Here is a 16,679-nt window from a genome sequence, read left to right as displayed (position 1 = left end):
ACCATCCCTCTTCCTTCATTTGCGGCTCTGTCCCCATTCCTCTCTTCCTGTGGCATCTGTCTTTCTTATCTCACTTTCTCCTGTGGGATCTCTCTTCCCCATCCCTCTCCCTCCTCTGGGACCTCCCTTCCCCATCCCCTTCCTCCTGTGGGATCTCTCTTCCCCATCCCACCTCCTCCTTGGCATCTCTCTTCCCCATCCCCCTTCCTCCTGTCGGATCACTCTTCCCCATTTCCCTTCCTCCTGTGGGAGCTGTCTTCCCATTCGCCCTTGTGCCAGAGTGAACTCTCCTCCCCACACTCTTTCAGAGAATCATAAAATCATAAAACACAAGCGCACAGAAAACAAGCCATTCAGCCCTTCTGCTCTGCCGGAACTTTATTCTGCTTGTCCAATCGACGTGCACCCAGTCCATATCCCTCCAGACCGCTCCCATCCATGCATCTATCCAATTTATTCTTCAATCTTGAGTGAGTCCGCATTTTCTACATCAAATGGCAGCTCGTTCCACACTCTCACCACCCTCTGAGTGAAGAATTTCCCCCTAAACCATTCCCCTTTCACCCTGAAGCCAAGCCCTCTTGTAATTTATCTCTTCTACTCTATGTGTAAAGAGCCCACTTGCACCGACCCTGTCTATACCCCTCACAGTTTTGTAAAGCTCTTTGAAATCTCCCCCCATTCTTCTGCGCTCCAAGCAATAAAGACCTAACCTGTTCAATTTTTCCTTGTAACTCAACCCCTGAAGACTAGGCAACATCCTAGTAAATCTTCTCTGCACTCTTTCAATCTTACTGATATCCTTCCTATAGTTATGTGAACAGAACTTCACACAATATTCAAAACTTGACCTCACCAATGTCTTATACAACCTCGCCATAATATTCCAACTCCTATACTCAATACAGGATGCCAACAGCCTTCTTTACAAACCTGTCCACCTGTGGCGCCACTTTCAGGGAATTATGTATCTAAATTCCCAGATTCCTTTGTTCCTTCGCACTCCTCAGTGCCCTAAAATTTACTGAGTATATCCTACCTTGATTTGTCCTTCCAAAATGCAACACCTCACACTTGTCTGCATTAAAGTGGTGACAAGTGGTGAGCCTCTAATAATAATCTGGATGATGGAATGGTAAATTGGATTAGTAAGTATGTAGATGATACTAAGATAGGTGGCATTGTGGACAACAAAAGTTTTCAAAGCTTGTTGTTCAAAGATTTAGGCCAGTTAGAAGAGTGGGTTGAAAGATAGCAGATGGAGTTTAATGCTGATAAGTGTGAGGTGCTACATTTTGGTAGGATAATCCAAATAAGACAAACATGGTAAATTGTAGGGCATTGAAGAATGCAGTAGAACAGAGTGATCTAGGAATAATGGTGCATAGTTCCCTGGAGGTGCAATCTCATGTGGATAGTGTGGTGAAGAAAGCTTTTGGTATGTTGGCCTTTATAAATCAGAACATTGAGAATAGGAGATGGGATGTAACGTTAAAATTGTATAAGGCATCATTGAGACCAAATTTGGAGTATTGTATACAGTTCTGGTCACCAAATTATAGGAAAGATGTCAACAAAATAGAGAGAGTACAGAGGAGATTTACTGGAATGTTACCTGGGTTTCAGCACCGATGTTACAGAGAAAGATTGAAAAAGTTAGGTCTTTATTCTTTGGAGCATAGAAGGTTGAGGGGGGACGATAGTGGTATTTAAGCTTATGAGGGGAATAAAAAGAGTTGATGTGGATAAGCTTTTTCCATTGAGAATAGGGGAGATTCAAACAAGAGGACATGATTTGAGAGTTAGGGGGCAAACGTTTAAGGGTAATATGAGGGGTCATTTCTTTACAGATAGTGGTAGCTGTGTGGAATGAGCTTCCAGTAGAAGTGGTAAAGGCAGGTTCGGTATTGTCATTTAAAGTAAAATTGGATAGGTATATGGACAGGAAAGGAATGGAGGGTTATTAACTGAGTACGGGTCAGTAGGACTAGGTGAGTGTAAGCGTTCAGCACGGACTAGAAGGGCCAAAATGGCCTGTTTCTGTGCTGCAACTGTTATATAGTTATTAGTCCTGTCCCTCCTGCAACCGTCTTACCAATAACAATAATGTCGATATCATCATGTGCCAATCCACGATCTAAATTCATCTGCCTTACCTACAATACTCCTTGCATTGAAATAGATACACCTGAGAACATTCCTCTCACGTATAACCCATTGATATCTGTGTATAACAGCAGGCCACGCATGTTCTTTATCCTCCTCCACTTCACTATCTGCTCTAACCCTCTGCCCCCTCCACCTACAATCTAGTTTAAAACCCGCAGAGCGGAACTTGCTAAGCTACCGGCAAGGATATTAGTCCCCTCCAGGTCAGGTGCAAACTGTCCAATTCGAACTGGTCCCACCTCCCCTGGAAGAAAGCCCAAATGTCCAGAGACATGAACCCCTCCCTCATGCACCATCACCTCAGCCACGTATTTAGCTGCATTATCTTCCTATTTCTAGCCTCACTAGCAAGTGGCATGGGTAGAAATTCACCTGTGAGATCTCTCTTCCCGATCCCCTTCCCTCCTGTGGAATCTCTCTTCCCCATCCCCCTTCCTCCTGTGGGATCTCTCTTCCCCATCTCCTTTCTATGAGATTGCTCTTCCCTATCCAATTCCTCATGTGGTATTTATCTTCAACACCCCCTTTCTTCCTGTGGGATGTCTCTTCCCCATCCCCCTTCCTCCTCTGCTATCTCTTTCCCCCTCCACTATCTTCCTGTGGGTCCAATGTTCCCATCACTCACTCTTCTCACTTCTACATCCCCAGTCCTGATTTTGGTTTGCTCGTCCATCCAACCTCCTCCTGTGGGCTCTTTCTTCACCATCCCTCTTCCTTCATTTGAGACTCTGTTCCCATTCCTCTCTTCCTGTGGGACCTGTCTTCCCCATCCCCCTTCCTCCTGTGGGATCTCTCTTCCCCATCCCGCTCCCTCCTGTGGGACCTCTCTTCCCCATCCCTCTTCCTCCTCTGGTATCTCTTTCCCCCTCCACTATCTTCCTGTGGGTCGAATGTTCCCATCACTCACTCTTCTTACTTCTACATCTCAAGTTCTGATTTTGGTTTGCTCGTCCATCCAACCTCCTCCTGTGGGCTCTTTCTTCACCATCCCACTCCCTCCTGTGGGACCTCTCTTCCCCATCCCCCTTCCTCCTCTGGGATCTCTCTTCCCCATCCCCCATCCTCTTGTGGGATCTCTCTTCTCCATCCCCCATCCTCCGGTGGGATCTCTCTTACCCATCCCCCTTCCTCCTCTGGGATCTCTCTTCCCCATCCCCCATCCTCTTGTGGGATCTCTCTTCCCAATCCCCCATCCTCCAGTGGGATCTCTCTTCCCCATCTCCCTTCCTCCTGTGGGAGCTGTCTTCCCATTCGACCTTGTGCCAGAGTGAACTCTCCTCCCCACACTCTTTCAGAGAATCATAAAATCATAAAACACAAGCGCACAGAAAACAAGCCATTCAGCCCTTCTGCTCTGCCGGAACTTTATTCTGCTTGTCCAATCGACATGCACCCAGTCCATAACCTTCCAGACTGCTCCCATCCATACCCCTATCCAATTTATTCTTCAATCTTGAGTGAGTCCGCATTTTCTACATCAAATGGCAGCTCGTTCCACACTCTCACCACCCCCTGAGTGAAGAATTTCCCCCTAAACCATTCCCCGTTCACCCTGAAGCCAAGTCCTCTTGTAATGTATCTCTTCTAATCTGTGTGGAAAGAGCCTATTCGCATTTACCCTGACTATACCCCTCACAGTTTTGAAAACCTCTTTGAAATCTCCCCCCCCCCATTCTTCTGCACTCCAAGCAATAAAGACCTAACATGTTCAATCTTGCCTTGCAACTCAACTCCTGAAGACCAGGCAACATCCTAGTAAATCTTCTCTGCACTCTATCAATCTTACTGATATCCTTCCTATAGTTATGTGAACAGAACTTCACACAATATTCAAAACTTTACCTCACCAATGTCTTATACAACCTCACCATAATATTCCAACTCCTATACTCAATACTTTGACTTATGAATGCCAGGATGCCAACAGCCTTCTTTACAACCCTGTCCACCTGTGACGCCACTTTCAGGGAATTATGTATCTGAATTCCCAGATCCCTTTGATCCTTCGCACTCCTCAGTGCCCTAATATTTACTGAGTATATCCTACCTTGATTTGTCCATCCAAAATGCAACACCTCACACTTGTCTGCATTAAAGTGGTGACTCGTGGTGAGCCTCTAATAATAATCTGGATGATGGAATGGTAAATTGGATTTGTAAGTGTGTAGATGATACTGAGATAGGTGGCATTGTGGATAATGAAAGTTTTCAAAGCTTGTTGTTCAAAGATTTAGGCCAGTTAGAAGAGTGGGTTGAAAGATAGCAGATGGAGTTTAATGCTGATAAGTGTGAGGTGCTACATTTTGGTAGGATAATCCAAATAAGACAAACATGGTAAATTGTAGGGAATTGAAGAATGCAGAAGAACAGAGTGATCTAGGAGTATCGGTGCATAGTTCCCTGGATGTGGAATCTCATGTGGATAGTGTGGTGAAGGAAGCTTTTGGTATGTTGGCCTTTATAAATCAGAGCATTGAGAAGAGGAGATGGGATGTAACGTTAAATTTGTACAAGGCATCGTTGAGGCCAAATTTGGAGTATTGTGTACAGTTCTGGTCACCAAATTATAGGAAAGATGTCAACAAAATAGAGAGAGTACAGAGGAGATTTACTGGAATGTTACCTGGGTTTCAGCACCGAAGTTACAGAGAAAGATTGAACAAGTTAGGGCTTTATTCTTTGGAGCGTAGAAGGTTGAAGGGGGATGATAGTGGTATTTAAGCTTATGAGGGGAATAAAAAGAGTTGATGTGGATCAGCTTTTTCCATTGAGAATAGGGGAGATTCAAACAAGGGGACATGATTGGAGAGTTAGGGGGCAAACGTTTAAGGGTAATATGAGGGGTAATTTCTTTACAGATAGTGGTAGCTGTGTGGAATGAGCTTCCAGTAGAAGTGGAAGAGGCAAGTTCGGTACTGTCATTTAAAGTAACATTGGATAGGTATATGGACAGGAAAGGAATGGAGGGTTATTAACTGAGTACAGGTCAGTGGGTCTAGGTGAGTGTAAGCGTTCAGCACGGAATAGAAGGGCCAAAATGGCCTGTTTCCGTGCTGTAACTGTTATATACTTATATAGTTATTAGTCCCGCCCCTCCCGCAACCGTCTTACCAATAGCAGTAATGTCGATATCATCATGTGCCAATCCATGATCTAAATTCATCTGCCTTACCTACAATACTCCTTGCATTGAAATAGGTGCACCTGAGAACATTCCTGTCACGTATAATCCATTGATATCTGTGTATAACTGCAGGCCACACATGTTCTTTATCCTCCTTATCTTCACTATCTGCTCTAACCCTCTGCCCCCTCCGCCTACAATCTAGTTTAAAACCCCCAGAGCAGAACTTGCTAAGCTACCGGCAAGGATATTAGTCCCCTCCAGTTCAGGTGCAAACTGTCCAATTCGAACTGGTCCCACCTCCCCTGGAAGAAAGCCCAATTGTCCAGAGACATGAAACCCTCCCTCATGCACAATCCCTTCAGCCACGTATTTGGCTGCATTATCTTCCTATTTCTAGCCTCACTAGCACGGGGCATGGGTAGCAATCCACCTGTGCGATCTCCCTTCCTCATCGCCCTTCCACCTGTGGGATCTCTCTTCCCCATCCCACATCCTCCCGTGGGATCTCCCTTCCCCGTGCCCCATCGTCCTGTGGGATCTCTCTTCCCCATCCCCCCCTCCTCCTGTATAATCTCTCTTCACTGTCCCTCCCCTTCCTGTCAGATCCCTCTTCCCCATCTTACACCTGTAGGGCCTCTGTTCGAATACCCACCAGTTCCTCTCGATTACACCTACATCCTGTGGGGTCTCTCTTCAGAAGGAATGGGGAAGTGGAAGGGAGATCCAACAGCAGAAAAGATGGGAAGAGAGATCACACAGGAGGAAGGGGGATGGGGAAGAGAGATCCCGGAGGAGGAAGGGACATGAGAAAGACAGATGCCACAGGAAGAGGGGAAAAGGAACAGAGGCCCAACAGCAGGAAGGGGTACGGTGAAGAGAGAGCCCAGAGGAGGAGCTCAGATGGAGGAGTGATCTAAAACCAGGAAGGGGAATGTGAAAGGGAGATCCCATAAGAAGAGTGCGATTCCCTATCTCCCTTTCTCTTGTGTGGCCTCCGTTCCCATCCCCACACTTCCAGTGGGATCACTCTTCCCAATCCCCCTTCCTCCTGTGGGATTGCTCTTCCCAATCACCCTTCCTCCTTCGGGATCTCTCTTCCCCATCCACCATCCTCCTGTGGTATCTCTCTTCCCCATCTACCATCCTCATATGGAATCTCTCTTCCCAATCACCCTTCCTCCTTCGGGATCTCTCTTCCCCATTCACCATCCTCCTGTGGCATCTCTCTTCCCCATATCCCTTCCTCATGTGGAATCTCTCTTCCACATCCCCCTTCCTCCTCTGGTATCTATCTTCCCCATCCCGCTTCCTCCTGCGGTATCTCTCTTCCCCATCTCCTTTCCGCCTGTGGGATCTCCCTTTCCCAACCCCCTTCCTCCTGTGGGATCGCTCCTCCCCACCCCCATTCCTCCTGTGAGTCTTCTGTTTTCATGCCCCCTCAACCTATGGGATCTCTTTCCCAAATCCATTCCTCCTGAGGTATCAGTCTTCCCTATCCCCCTTCCTCCTGTGGGATCTCTCTTCACCGTCCTTCCTCTTCCTGTGGGATCTCTCTTCCCCATCCCCCCCTCCTCCTGTATAATCTCTCTTCACTGTCCCTCCCCTTCCTGTCAGATCCCTCTTCCCCATCTTACTCCTGTAGGGCCTCTGTTCGAATACCCACCAGTTCCTCTCGATTACACCTACATCCTGTGGGGTCTCTCTTCAGAAGGAATGGGGAAGTGGAAGGGAGATCCAACAGCAGAAAAGATGGGAAGAGAGATCACACAGGAGGAAGGGGGATGGGGAAAAGAGATCCCAGAGGAGGAAGGGACATGAGAAAGACAGATGCCACAGGAAGAGGGGAAAAGGAACAGAGGCCCAACAGCAGGAAGGGGTACGGTGAAGAGAGAGCCCAGAGGAGGAGCTCAGATGGAGGAGTGATCTAAAACCAGTAAGTGGAATGTGAAAGGGAGATCCCATAAGAAGAGTGCGATTCCCTATCTCCCTTTCTCTTGTGTGGCCTCCGTTCCCATCCCCACACTTCCAGTGGGATCACTCTTCCCAATCCCCCTTCCTCCTGTGGGATTGCTCTTCCCAATCACCCTTCCTCCTTCGGGATCTCTCTTCCCCATCCACCATCCTCCTGTGGTATCTCTCTTCCCCATCTACCATCCTCATATGGAATCTCTCTTCCCAATCACCCTTCCTCCTTCGGGATCTCTCTTCCCCATTCACCATCCTCCTGTGACATCTCTCTTCCCCATATCCCTTCCTCATGTGGAATCTCTCTTCCACATCCCCCTTCCTCCTCTGGTATCTATCTTCCCCATCCCTCTTCCTCCTGCGGTATCTCTCTTCCCCATCTCCTTTCCGCCTGTGTGATCTCCCTTTCCCAACCCCCTTCCTCCTGTGGGATCGCTCCTCCCCACCCCCTTTCCTCCTGTGTGTCTTCTGTTTTCATGCCCCCTCAACCTATGGGATCTCTTTCCCAAATCCATTCCTCCTGAGGTATCAGTCTTCCCTATCCCCCTTCCTCCTGTGGGATCTCTCTTCACAGTCCTTCCTCTTCCTGTGGGATCTCTCTTCCCCATCCCCCTTCATCCTCTATGATCTCTATTCACCATCCCCCTTCCTCCTGTGGGATCTGTCTTCCCCATCCCCCTTCCTCCTCTGGGTTCTCCCTTCCCCATCCCCCTTCTTCTGGTGGGATCTCTCTTCCCCATCCCCCTTCCTCCTGTAGGACCTATCCTTCCACATCCCCCTTCCTCCTGTGGTATCTCTCTTCCACATCCCCCTTCCTCCTGTGGGATCTCTCTTCACCACCCCCCTTCCTTTTGTGGGAACTCTCTTCCACATCCCCATTCCTCCTGTGGGAACTCTCTTCCCCATGCCCCTTTTTCCTGTGGGGTCTCTCCTCCCCATCCCCCCTCCTACTGTGGGATCGCTCTTCCCTATCCCCCTTCCTCCTGTGGGTCCTGTGTTCTCATGCCCCCTCAACCTGTGGGATCTCTCTTTCACAAATCCATTCCTCCTGAGGTATCTCTCTTCCCCATCGCCCTTCCTCCTGTGGCATCTCTCTTCCCTATCACCCTTCCTCCTGTGGTATCTCTCTTCCCCATCCCCCTTCCTCCTGTGGGATCTCTCTTCCACATCCCCCTTCCTCCTGTTGGATCTCTCTTCCCCATCCACCTTCGGCCTGTGGGGTCTCTGTTCCTATCCCCCCACTTCCTTTGGGATCCTTCCCCATCCCTCTTCCTGCTTTTAGATCGCTCGTCCACCCTACCTCCTCCTCTGATCTCTCTTCACAAACCCTCTTCTTGCTGTTGGGCCTCGGTTCCCACTCCCCTCTTCCTGTGGCATCAATCTCATCTTACTTCCTCCAGTGGGATCTTTCTTCCCCATTCCTCTTCCTCCTTTGTGAACACTCGACCATCTGAAGTTCTCCTGTGGGATCTCTATTCACCATCTCCCTTTCTCGTGTGGGGCCTCTGTTCCCATCCCCCACTCTTTTTTTTTAATCTCTCCTGCACATCTTTGTTCATATTGAGGGATCTATCTGTTCCACATCCCCCTTCATCCGATGGGATTTATCTTCCCAACCACCTTTCTTCTGTGTGATCTGTCTTCCCCAACCCTGCTGTTGTATCTCCCTTCCCCTTCCCCCTTCATGCTGTGGGCTCTCTCTTTCCCAACCCCCTTCCTCCTGGGGGATCACTGTTCCCTATCCCTCTTCCTCCTGTGCGTTCTCTCTTCCCCATCCCCCTTCCTCCTGTCAGATCTCACTTCCCCATCGCTTTTCCTCCTGTGGGATCTCTTACACATCCCCCTTCCTCTGGTGGGATATCTCATCCCCATCCTCTTTCCTCCTATGGGATCTCTCTTCCCCATACCCTTTCCTCCTGTGGGATCTCTCTTTCCCATACCCCTTCCTCCTGTAGGATCTCTTCCCCATCCCCCTTTCTCCTGTGGGATCTATTCCCCATCCCCCTTCCTCCTGTGGGATCTCTTACCCATCCCCCTTCCTCTGGTTTATCTTTTCCCCATCCCTCCTTTGGGATCGCACGTCCATCCGACATCCTTCTTTGGGATCTCTCATCCCCATCATCCTTCCTCAGATGGGATTTATCTTCCCCATCCCCTTTCTTCCTATGGGATCTCTCTTCCCAAACCCTGCTGTTGGATCTCACTTCCCCTTCCTCCTTCATGCTGTGAGCTCTCTCTTCCCCACCCCCTTTCTTCCTGTGGGATCTCTCTTACCCATCCCACATACTCCTGTGGGATCTCTGTTCCCCATCCTCCAATCATCGTGGGATCTCCATTCCACATCTTCCTTCCTCTTCAGGGATCTATCTCTTCCCCATCTCCCTTCCAACTGTGGGATCTCTCTTCACCATCCCCCTTCCTGTTGTTGGGCCTCTGTTCCCTTTCCCCTCTTCCTGTGGCATCTGTCTTTCTCATCTCCCTTCCTCCAGTGGGATCTCTCTTCCCCATCTCCCTTCCTCCTGCGGGATCTCTCTTCCCCATCCCCATTTCTCCTGTGGGATCTCTCTTACCCATCCCCATTTCTCCTGTGGGATCTCTCTTCCCCATTCCACTGTCTCCTGTGAGATCTCTCTTCCCCATCCCCCTTCCTCCTGTGGGATCTCTATTCACTATCACCCTTTTTCGTATGGGGCCTCTGTTCCCACCCCCCACTCTTCTGGTGGGATCTCTTTCCCCCATCCCTTTAGCTCGGGTGGGTCTATTTCAAAATGTCCCATTGACATTTCTGCATTTCGTTCAGGAACACTTTTCTCTCTATCGGGGTATCGGATTGAATATGTGGAATTTACAGGGTCAGACCGACAGGATAAATTACTGACATACGGTGAATACCCTGGAGGGACATTGACAGTGATGTGAATTCCGATCAGTGATTTACTGAAGGGTTTAATGTTTCCTGAAATATCCGAGTGAGAGAAATTCCCCCAGACCCATGGTTTGAATCAATTTGTTCATCAATCTGTCTGTTTGTGTTTAGACTTGGGGAGAACCAACTGGGAGATTCAGGAGTGAAACTGGTGTCTGCGGCTCTGAGGAATCCGGCGTGTAAAATACAGAAACTGTGGTAAGTATCAGACTGTGGGAGATTGTGCTTACAGTCACTGGGTGTCTGACAATGAACATTAATGTGATCAGTAGAAACAAAGAAACATAGAAAACATACAGGACAATACAGGCCCTTCGGCCCACATAAGCTGAGCTGAACATGTTTCTACCTTAGAATTACCTCGGTTTTACCCATAGCCCTCCATATTTCTAAGCTCACTGTAGCCATCCTGGAGTTTTAAGATCTGATCTTTTCCGCCTCCACCACCGCCGGCAGCAGCCCATTCCACACACTCACCACTCTCTGTGTAAAAAAACTTACCCCAGGCATATCCTCTGTACCTACTTCCAAGCACCTTAAAACTATGCCCTCTCTTGCTCGCCATTTCAGCCCTGGGGTAAAGCCTCTGTCTATCTACATTATCAATGCCTCTGAATATCTTGTACACCTCTATCAAATCACCTCTCATCCTCCGTCACTCCAAGAGAAAAGGCCGAGTTCACTCAACCTATTTTCATAAGACATGCTCCCCAGTCCAGGCAACATCCTTGAAAATCTCCTCTGCACCCGTTCTATGGTTTCCATGTCCTTCCTAGAGTGAGACGACCAGAATTGAGCACAGTACTCCAAGCGGGGTCTGGTTAGGGTCCTATATAGCTGCAACATATAACCATGTAACCATAACAGCACGGAAACAGGCCATCTTGGCCCTTCTAGTCTGTGCCTTAACACTTACTCTCACCTCGTCCCACCGACCTGCACTCAGCCCATAACCCCCCATTCCTTTCCTGTCCATATCCCTATGCAATTTTACTTTAAATGACAATACCGAACCTGCCTCTACCACTTCTACTGGAAGCTCATTCCACACAGCCACCACTCTCTGAGTAAAGAAATTCCCCTCGTGTTACCCTTAAACTTTTGCCCCTTAACTCTCAAATCATGTCCTCTTGTTAGAATCTCCCCTACTCTCAATGGAAAAAGCCTATCCACGTCACCTCGATCTACCCCCCTCATAACCTGTCAACTCTTAAACATTACCTCTCGACACTTAATCCCATGACTGACGAAGGCCAACACACCGTACGCCTTTTTAATTGCAGAGTCAACCTGCATAGCAGCTTTGAGTGTCCTATGTACTCGGACCCCATGATCCCTCTGATCCTCCACACTGTCAAGACTCTTACCATTAACACTATATTCTACCAGCATATTTGACCTACCAAAATGAACCACTTCACACTTATCTGGGTTGAACTCCATTTGCAACTTCACAGCCCAGTTTTGCATCCTTTCAGTGTCCCGCTGTGACCTCAGACAGCCCTCCACACTATCCACAACACCCCCAACCTTTGTGTCATCAGCAAACTTACTAACACTACCCTCCACTTCCTCATCCAGGTCATTTATAAAAATCACGAAGACTTGGGGTCCCAGAACAGATCCCTGAGGCACTCCACTGGTCACCGGCCTCCATGCAGAATATGACCCAACTACAACCACTCTTTGTCTTCTGTGGGCAAGCCAGTTCTGGATCCACAAAGCAATGTCCCCTTGGATCCCATGCCTCCTTACTTTCTCAGTAAGCCTTGCTTGGGGTACCTTATCAAATGCCTTGCTGAAATCCATATACACTACATCAACTGCTCTACCTTCCGGTCCCGGTGACTTATCCAACTTGATGCTTTCCAAAAGCTCCAGCAGATACTCTTTCTTAATTTCTACATTCTCAAGCTTTTCAGTCCACTGCAGGTCATCCCTACAATTGCCAAGTTCCTTTTCCGTTATGAATACTGAAGCAAATGGATTATTAAATACCTCCGCTATTTCCTCCGGTACCATACACAATTTTCCATTGTCACACCAGTTTGATCCTATTCTCTCACATCGTATCCTTTGTTCTTCACATACTTGCAGAATACTTTGGGGTTTTCCTTAATCCTGTCCGCCAAGGCCTGCTCATGGCCCTTTCTAGCTCTCCTGAATTCATTCTTCAGGTCCTTCCTGCTGTCCTTAAAATCTTCCAGATTCATATTATTAACTCGTTTTTCGAAACTTTCATAATTTTTTCTTTTCTTCTTGACTAGATTTACAACAGCCTTTGTGCACCACAGATCTTGTCCCCTATCGTCCTTTCCATGTCTCACTGGAACGTACCGACTCAGAACCCCACAAAAATATCCCCTGAACATCAGTTTCCAATTTATGCTTACAAGTTCCAGCCTGATAGCCTCATAGTTCCCCTTACTCTAATTAAAAGTTTCCCTAGCTTGCCTGTTCCTATCCCTCTGTAATGCTATGGTAAAAGAGATAGAATTGTGATCACTATCTCCAAAATGCTCTCCCACTGAGAGACCTGACACCAGGCCAGGTTCATTTCTCAATAGCAGATCAAGTACAGCCTCTCCTCTTGTAGGCTTATCTACATATTGCGTCAAGAAACCTTCCTGAAAACACCTAACAAATTCCACCCCATCTAAACCCCTCACTCTAGACAGCTGTCAATCAATGTTTGGGAAGTTAGAATCTCACACCTCAACAACCCTGTTATTATTATTCCTCTCCAGAATCTGTCTCCCTTTCTGCTCCTCGATGTCCCTGTTGCTGCTGAGTGGTCTATACAAATCACCCAGTCGAGTTATTGACCCCTTCCTGTTCCTAACTTCCACCCACAGAGACGACTTAGACAACCCCTCCATGACGTCATCCTTTTCTGCAGCCGTGAGACTATCTCTGATCAACAGTGCCAGGTCCCCACCTCTTTTGCCTCCCTCACTGTCCTTTCTGAAACAATTAAAGCCTGGCATCTGAAGTAGCCGTTCCTGCCCCTGAGCCATCCAAGTCTCTCTAATGGCCACCACATCTTGGCTCCAAGAGCTGATCCACGCTCTAAGCTCATCCGTTTTATTCATCATACTCCTTACATTAAAATAGACACATTTCAAACCATCGGACTGAGTGCCTCCCTTCTCTATCACCTGCGTATCCTCCCTTTCACACTGCCTCCAAATTCTCCCTATTTGTGAGCCAACCTTCCTCTCCTCCATCACATCAATTTGGTTCCCTCTCCCCAGTAATTCTAGTTTAAACTCTCCCCAGTAGCCTTAGCAAACCTTGCTGCCAGGATATTGTTCCCCCTGGGATTCAAGTGCAACCCGTCATTTTTGTACAGGTCACAGCTGCTCCAAAAGAGGTCCCAATGATCCAGAAATCTGAATCCCTGCCTCCTGCTCCAATCCCTCGGCCACGCGTTTATCCTCCACCTCATCCTAATCTTATTCTCACTGTCACGTGGGACAGACAGTAATTCCGAGATCACTACCTTTGAGGTCCTGCTTCTCAAATTACTTCCGAACATCCTGTAGTCTGTTTTCAGGACCTCTTCCCTTTTCCTACCTATGTTATTGGTACCAATACGTACCACGACCTCTGGCTGTTCTCACTCCCACTGCAGGCTATCTTGGACGTGATCAGAAACATCCTGGCCCTGGAACCTGGGAGGCAAACTACCATCATTCATGTGTTTCATTCCTCAGACAGAATCGTCTGTCTGACCCCCCTAACTATAGTCCTCTCTCTACTGCCATCCTCTTCCTTTCCCCACCCTTCTGAGCCACAAGGCCAGACTCTGTGCCAGAGGTGTAGCTGTTCTCTCTCCAGCAGTACTTATTGTCAAGGGGTAGAGCCACAGTGGTATTCTCTAGTACCTGCTCCTTGCCCTTCCCTCTCCTCACTGTGACCCACTTCTTCAGTCTCCCGTGGCCCCGGTGTGATCACCTGCCTGTAACTCCTCTCTATCACCTCCTCGCTCTCCCTGACCAGACGAAGGTCATCGAGCTGCATCTCCAGTTCCCTAACTCGGTCCCTAAGGAGCTGCAGCTCGACACTCCGGGTGCAGATGTTGCCTTCCGGGAGGCTGGGAGTCTCCAGGATCTCCCACATCTGACACCGAGCACAGAAACCCAGCCTCACACACATACTCTCTGTCTGTATTGTAAACAGATAACCTACCTCGCCTCGACCCTTTATCACCGAAGCCCCGTTGAGCCAAAGCCTTCCTACTCTGTCTCCCGCTCCTCTGACGCTCGGTCTGTAAATCTGTCTTCCTTTTAAACTCTTCTCGCTGTTCTCACTGGCCGACCTGCCCAGTCGTGCTGAAGAAAATATCAGTAATTGTGTTACTGATAAACACTGGGGATTTGTACCGTCTCCTGTCTGTCTGTGTCCTTCACCCTCACTCTCTCTCATCTCCAGGATGAGAGGTGTCGGTCTCACAGATTCTGGTGCCGAGGATCTTGTCTCCGCTCTCAGCACAAACCCATCACTGACGGGTCTGAACCTGAGTGATAATAAACTGGGAGATTCAGGAGTGAAACTTGTGTCTGAGGCTCTGAGGAACCCGGAGTGTAAAATACAGAAACTGGGGTAAGTACCAGACTGTGGGAGATTGTGTTTACAGTCACTGGGTGTCTGACACTGAACATTAATGTGATCAGTAATTGTGTTACTGATAAACACTGGGGATTTGTACCGTCTCCTGTCTCTCTGTGTCCTTCACCGTCACTCTCTTTCATCTCCAGGCTGGAGGATGTCGGTCTCACAGATTCTGGTGCCGAGGATCTCGTCTCCGGTCTCAGTACAAACCCATCACTGACGGAGCTGGACCTGGGATTAAACTCTCTGACAAACCGATCTGTCCCCGTTCTCCGCCTCCTCATACAGACCCTCCCGAGTCTGGAGTGGATCGAGTGAGTGTTTGTGTTAATGTTCAATGTGATAAAATATCAGCGGATCCGCGGGTTTTCTGCTGATATTTGTCTGTGAGTGTTGTTGAAACATTAACCCCGGTCCCCTGTAACTGACACTGTTGTGTAATCTGTTTATTTCATTTTTATTCTCCCATCTGTTTCAGGCTGGTGGGGAATCGGTTCAGTGAGACCGGGAGGAAGGAACTGAGATCTCTGCGGGGAGTCACACCCGGACTGACAGTGAGAGTGTGAACATGTGTGAATGTGTGAACATCCCCGCCCGCGGGATGGGGACATTTGGCCGACTCCCCGCCCTCCCCTTTAACTTCCGTCCTTACCATTAATGGCCGCGCGTCGGGGCTGATTACCAACGGTTTTAACGGAACCTGCTCGGGTCTCGCTCTGTGCGTCGCTCGGAGTGGTGCCGCAGTGATGTATTTCCGCCTGTTGTCCGGCGGGGCAGCTTCCACCGGATGTGCGTGTTCGAGACTCCTACGTGACACCCCGGGGAATTACCCAGACAGGAAGATCCCAGGGTCTGGGGCTCAGTCTGGGACACCGGTGTCCCGGGTTGAGGGGAGGGGGGATGATCGCGGGAGAGAATCCTTTTGCTCCCTTTGCTGAGGACGGTGCATTCGGCAGCCTGGCCGATATAATGATGTTAAATGGACAAATCCCTCTGCAGTGACCCTGGATCTGCAGCGATCCCGGACACGGCCCTGAAGTGTGATTTTATAATCATCGGTTCCCCGATGCAGAGTGACGGTGAGAAACGGGACTGATTATTCAACCGGTCACTCGTTGTCGCCGGTCAGTTAATTGTGTGTGACTGTGAGTGAGTAGATTTACATTTGTCATGATGAAATCAATAAACCGCTGCAACTTCCTGTCTTGGTGTCGGACATGAGTCTCATTCGAGGAGAAACAGTGACCTGGGGTTACTGCTGCCCCCAGCACCCGATGAACTGAAATAATACATGGTAAATGGTAGCGCATTGGGGAATGCAGTAGAACAGAGTGATCTAGGAATAATGGTGCATAGTTCCCTGAAGGTGGAATCTCATGTGGATAGGGTGGTGAAGAAAGCTTTTGGTATGCTGGCCTTTATAAATCAGAGCACTGAGTAGAGGAGTTGGGATGTAATGTTACAATTGTACAAGGCATTGGTCAGGCCAAATTTGGAGCAGTGTGTACAATTCTGGTCACCGAATTATAGGAAACATGTCACGAAAATAGAGAGAGTACACAGAAGGTTTACTAGAATGTTACCTGGGTTTCAGCACCTAAGTTACAGGGAAAGATTGAACAAGTTAGGTCTTTATTCTTTGGAGCGTAGAAGGTTGAGGGGTGACTTAATAGAGGTGTTTAAAATTATGAGGGGGACAGATAGAGACGTAGATGGGCTTTTTCCATTGAAAGTAGGGGAGATTCAAACAAGAGAACATGAGTTGAGAGTTAGGGGGCAAAGGGTTAGTGGTAACACGATGGAGAACAACTTAGAGAGTGGTAGCTGTGTGGAACGAGCTTCCAGTAGAAGTGACAGAGTCAGGTTTGATTTTGTCAT

At 48.4% G+C, this 16,679-nt stretch overlaps 1 protein-coding gene across 1 annotated transcript in view; it reads left to right on the top strand.

Moving 5' to 3' along the window:
• LOC132389459 (NACHT, LRR and PYD domains-containing protein 3-like) overlaps positions 1 to 15,993 on the top strand; it is a 36,124-nt gene extending 20,131 nt beyond the window's left edge. The window contains exons 6-9 of the mRNA XM_059961981.1: positions 10,299 to 10,385; positions 14,622 to 14,792; positions 14,948 to 15,115; positions 15,280 to 15,993. Of these exons, the coding sequence (XP_059817964.1) occupies positions 10,299 to 10,385; positions 14,622 to 14,792; positions 14,948 to 15,115; positions 15,280 to 15,367 (514 nt within the window). The 3' untranslated portion in view covers positions 15,368 to 15,993. The remainder of the gene's footprint in view (positions 1 to 10,298; positions 10,386 to 14,621; positions 14,793 to 14,947; positions 15,116 to 15,279) is intronic.
• The last annotated feature ends 686 nt before the right edge of the window (positions 15,994 to 16,679 follow it).

This window comes from Hypanus sabinus, unplaced genomic scaffold (assembly GCF_030144855.1).
Source record: "Hypanus sabinus isolate sHypSab1 unplaced genomic scaffold, sHypSab1.hap1 scaffold_578, whole genome shotgun sequence".
Lineage (NCBI taxonomy): Eukaryota > Metazoa > Chordata > Chondrichthyes > Myliobatiformes > Dasyatidae > Hypanus > Hypanus sabinus.
Note: the sequence above shows the minus strand (reverse complement) of the source record. Positions and strands in the feature narration are given on the sequence as shown.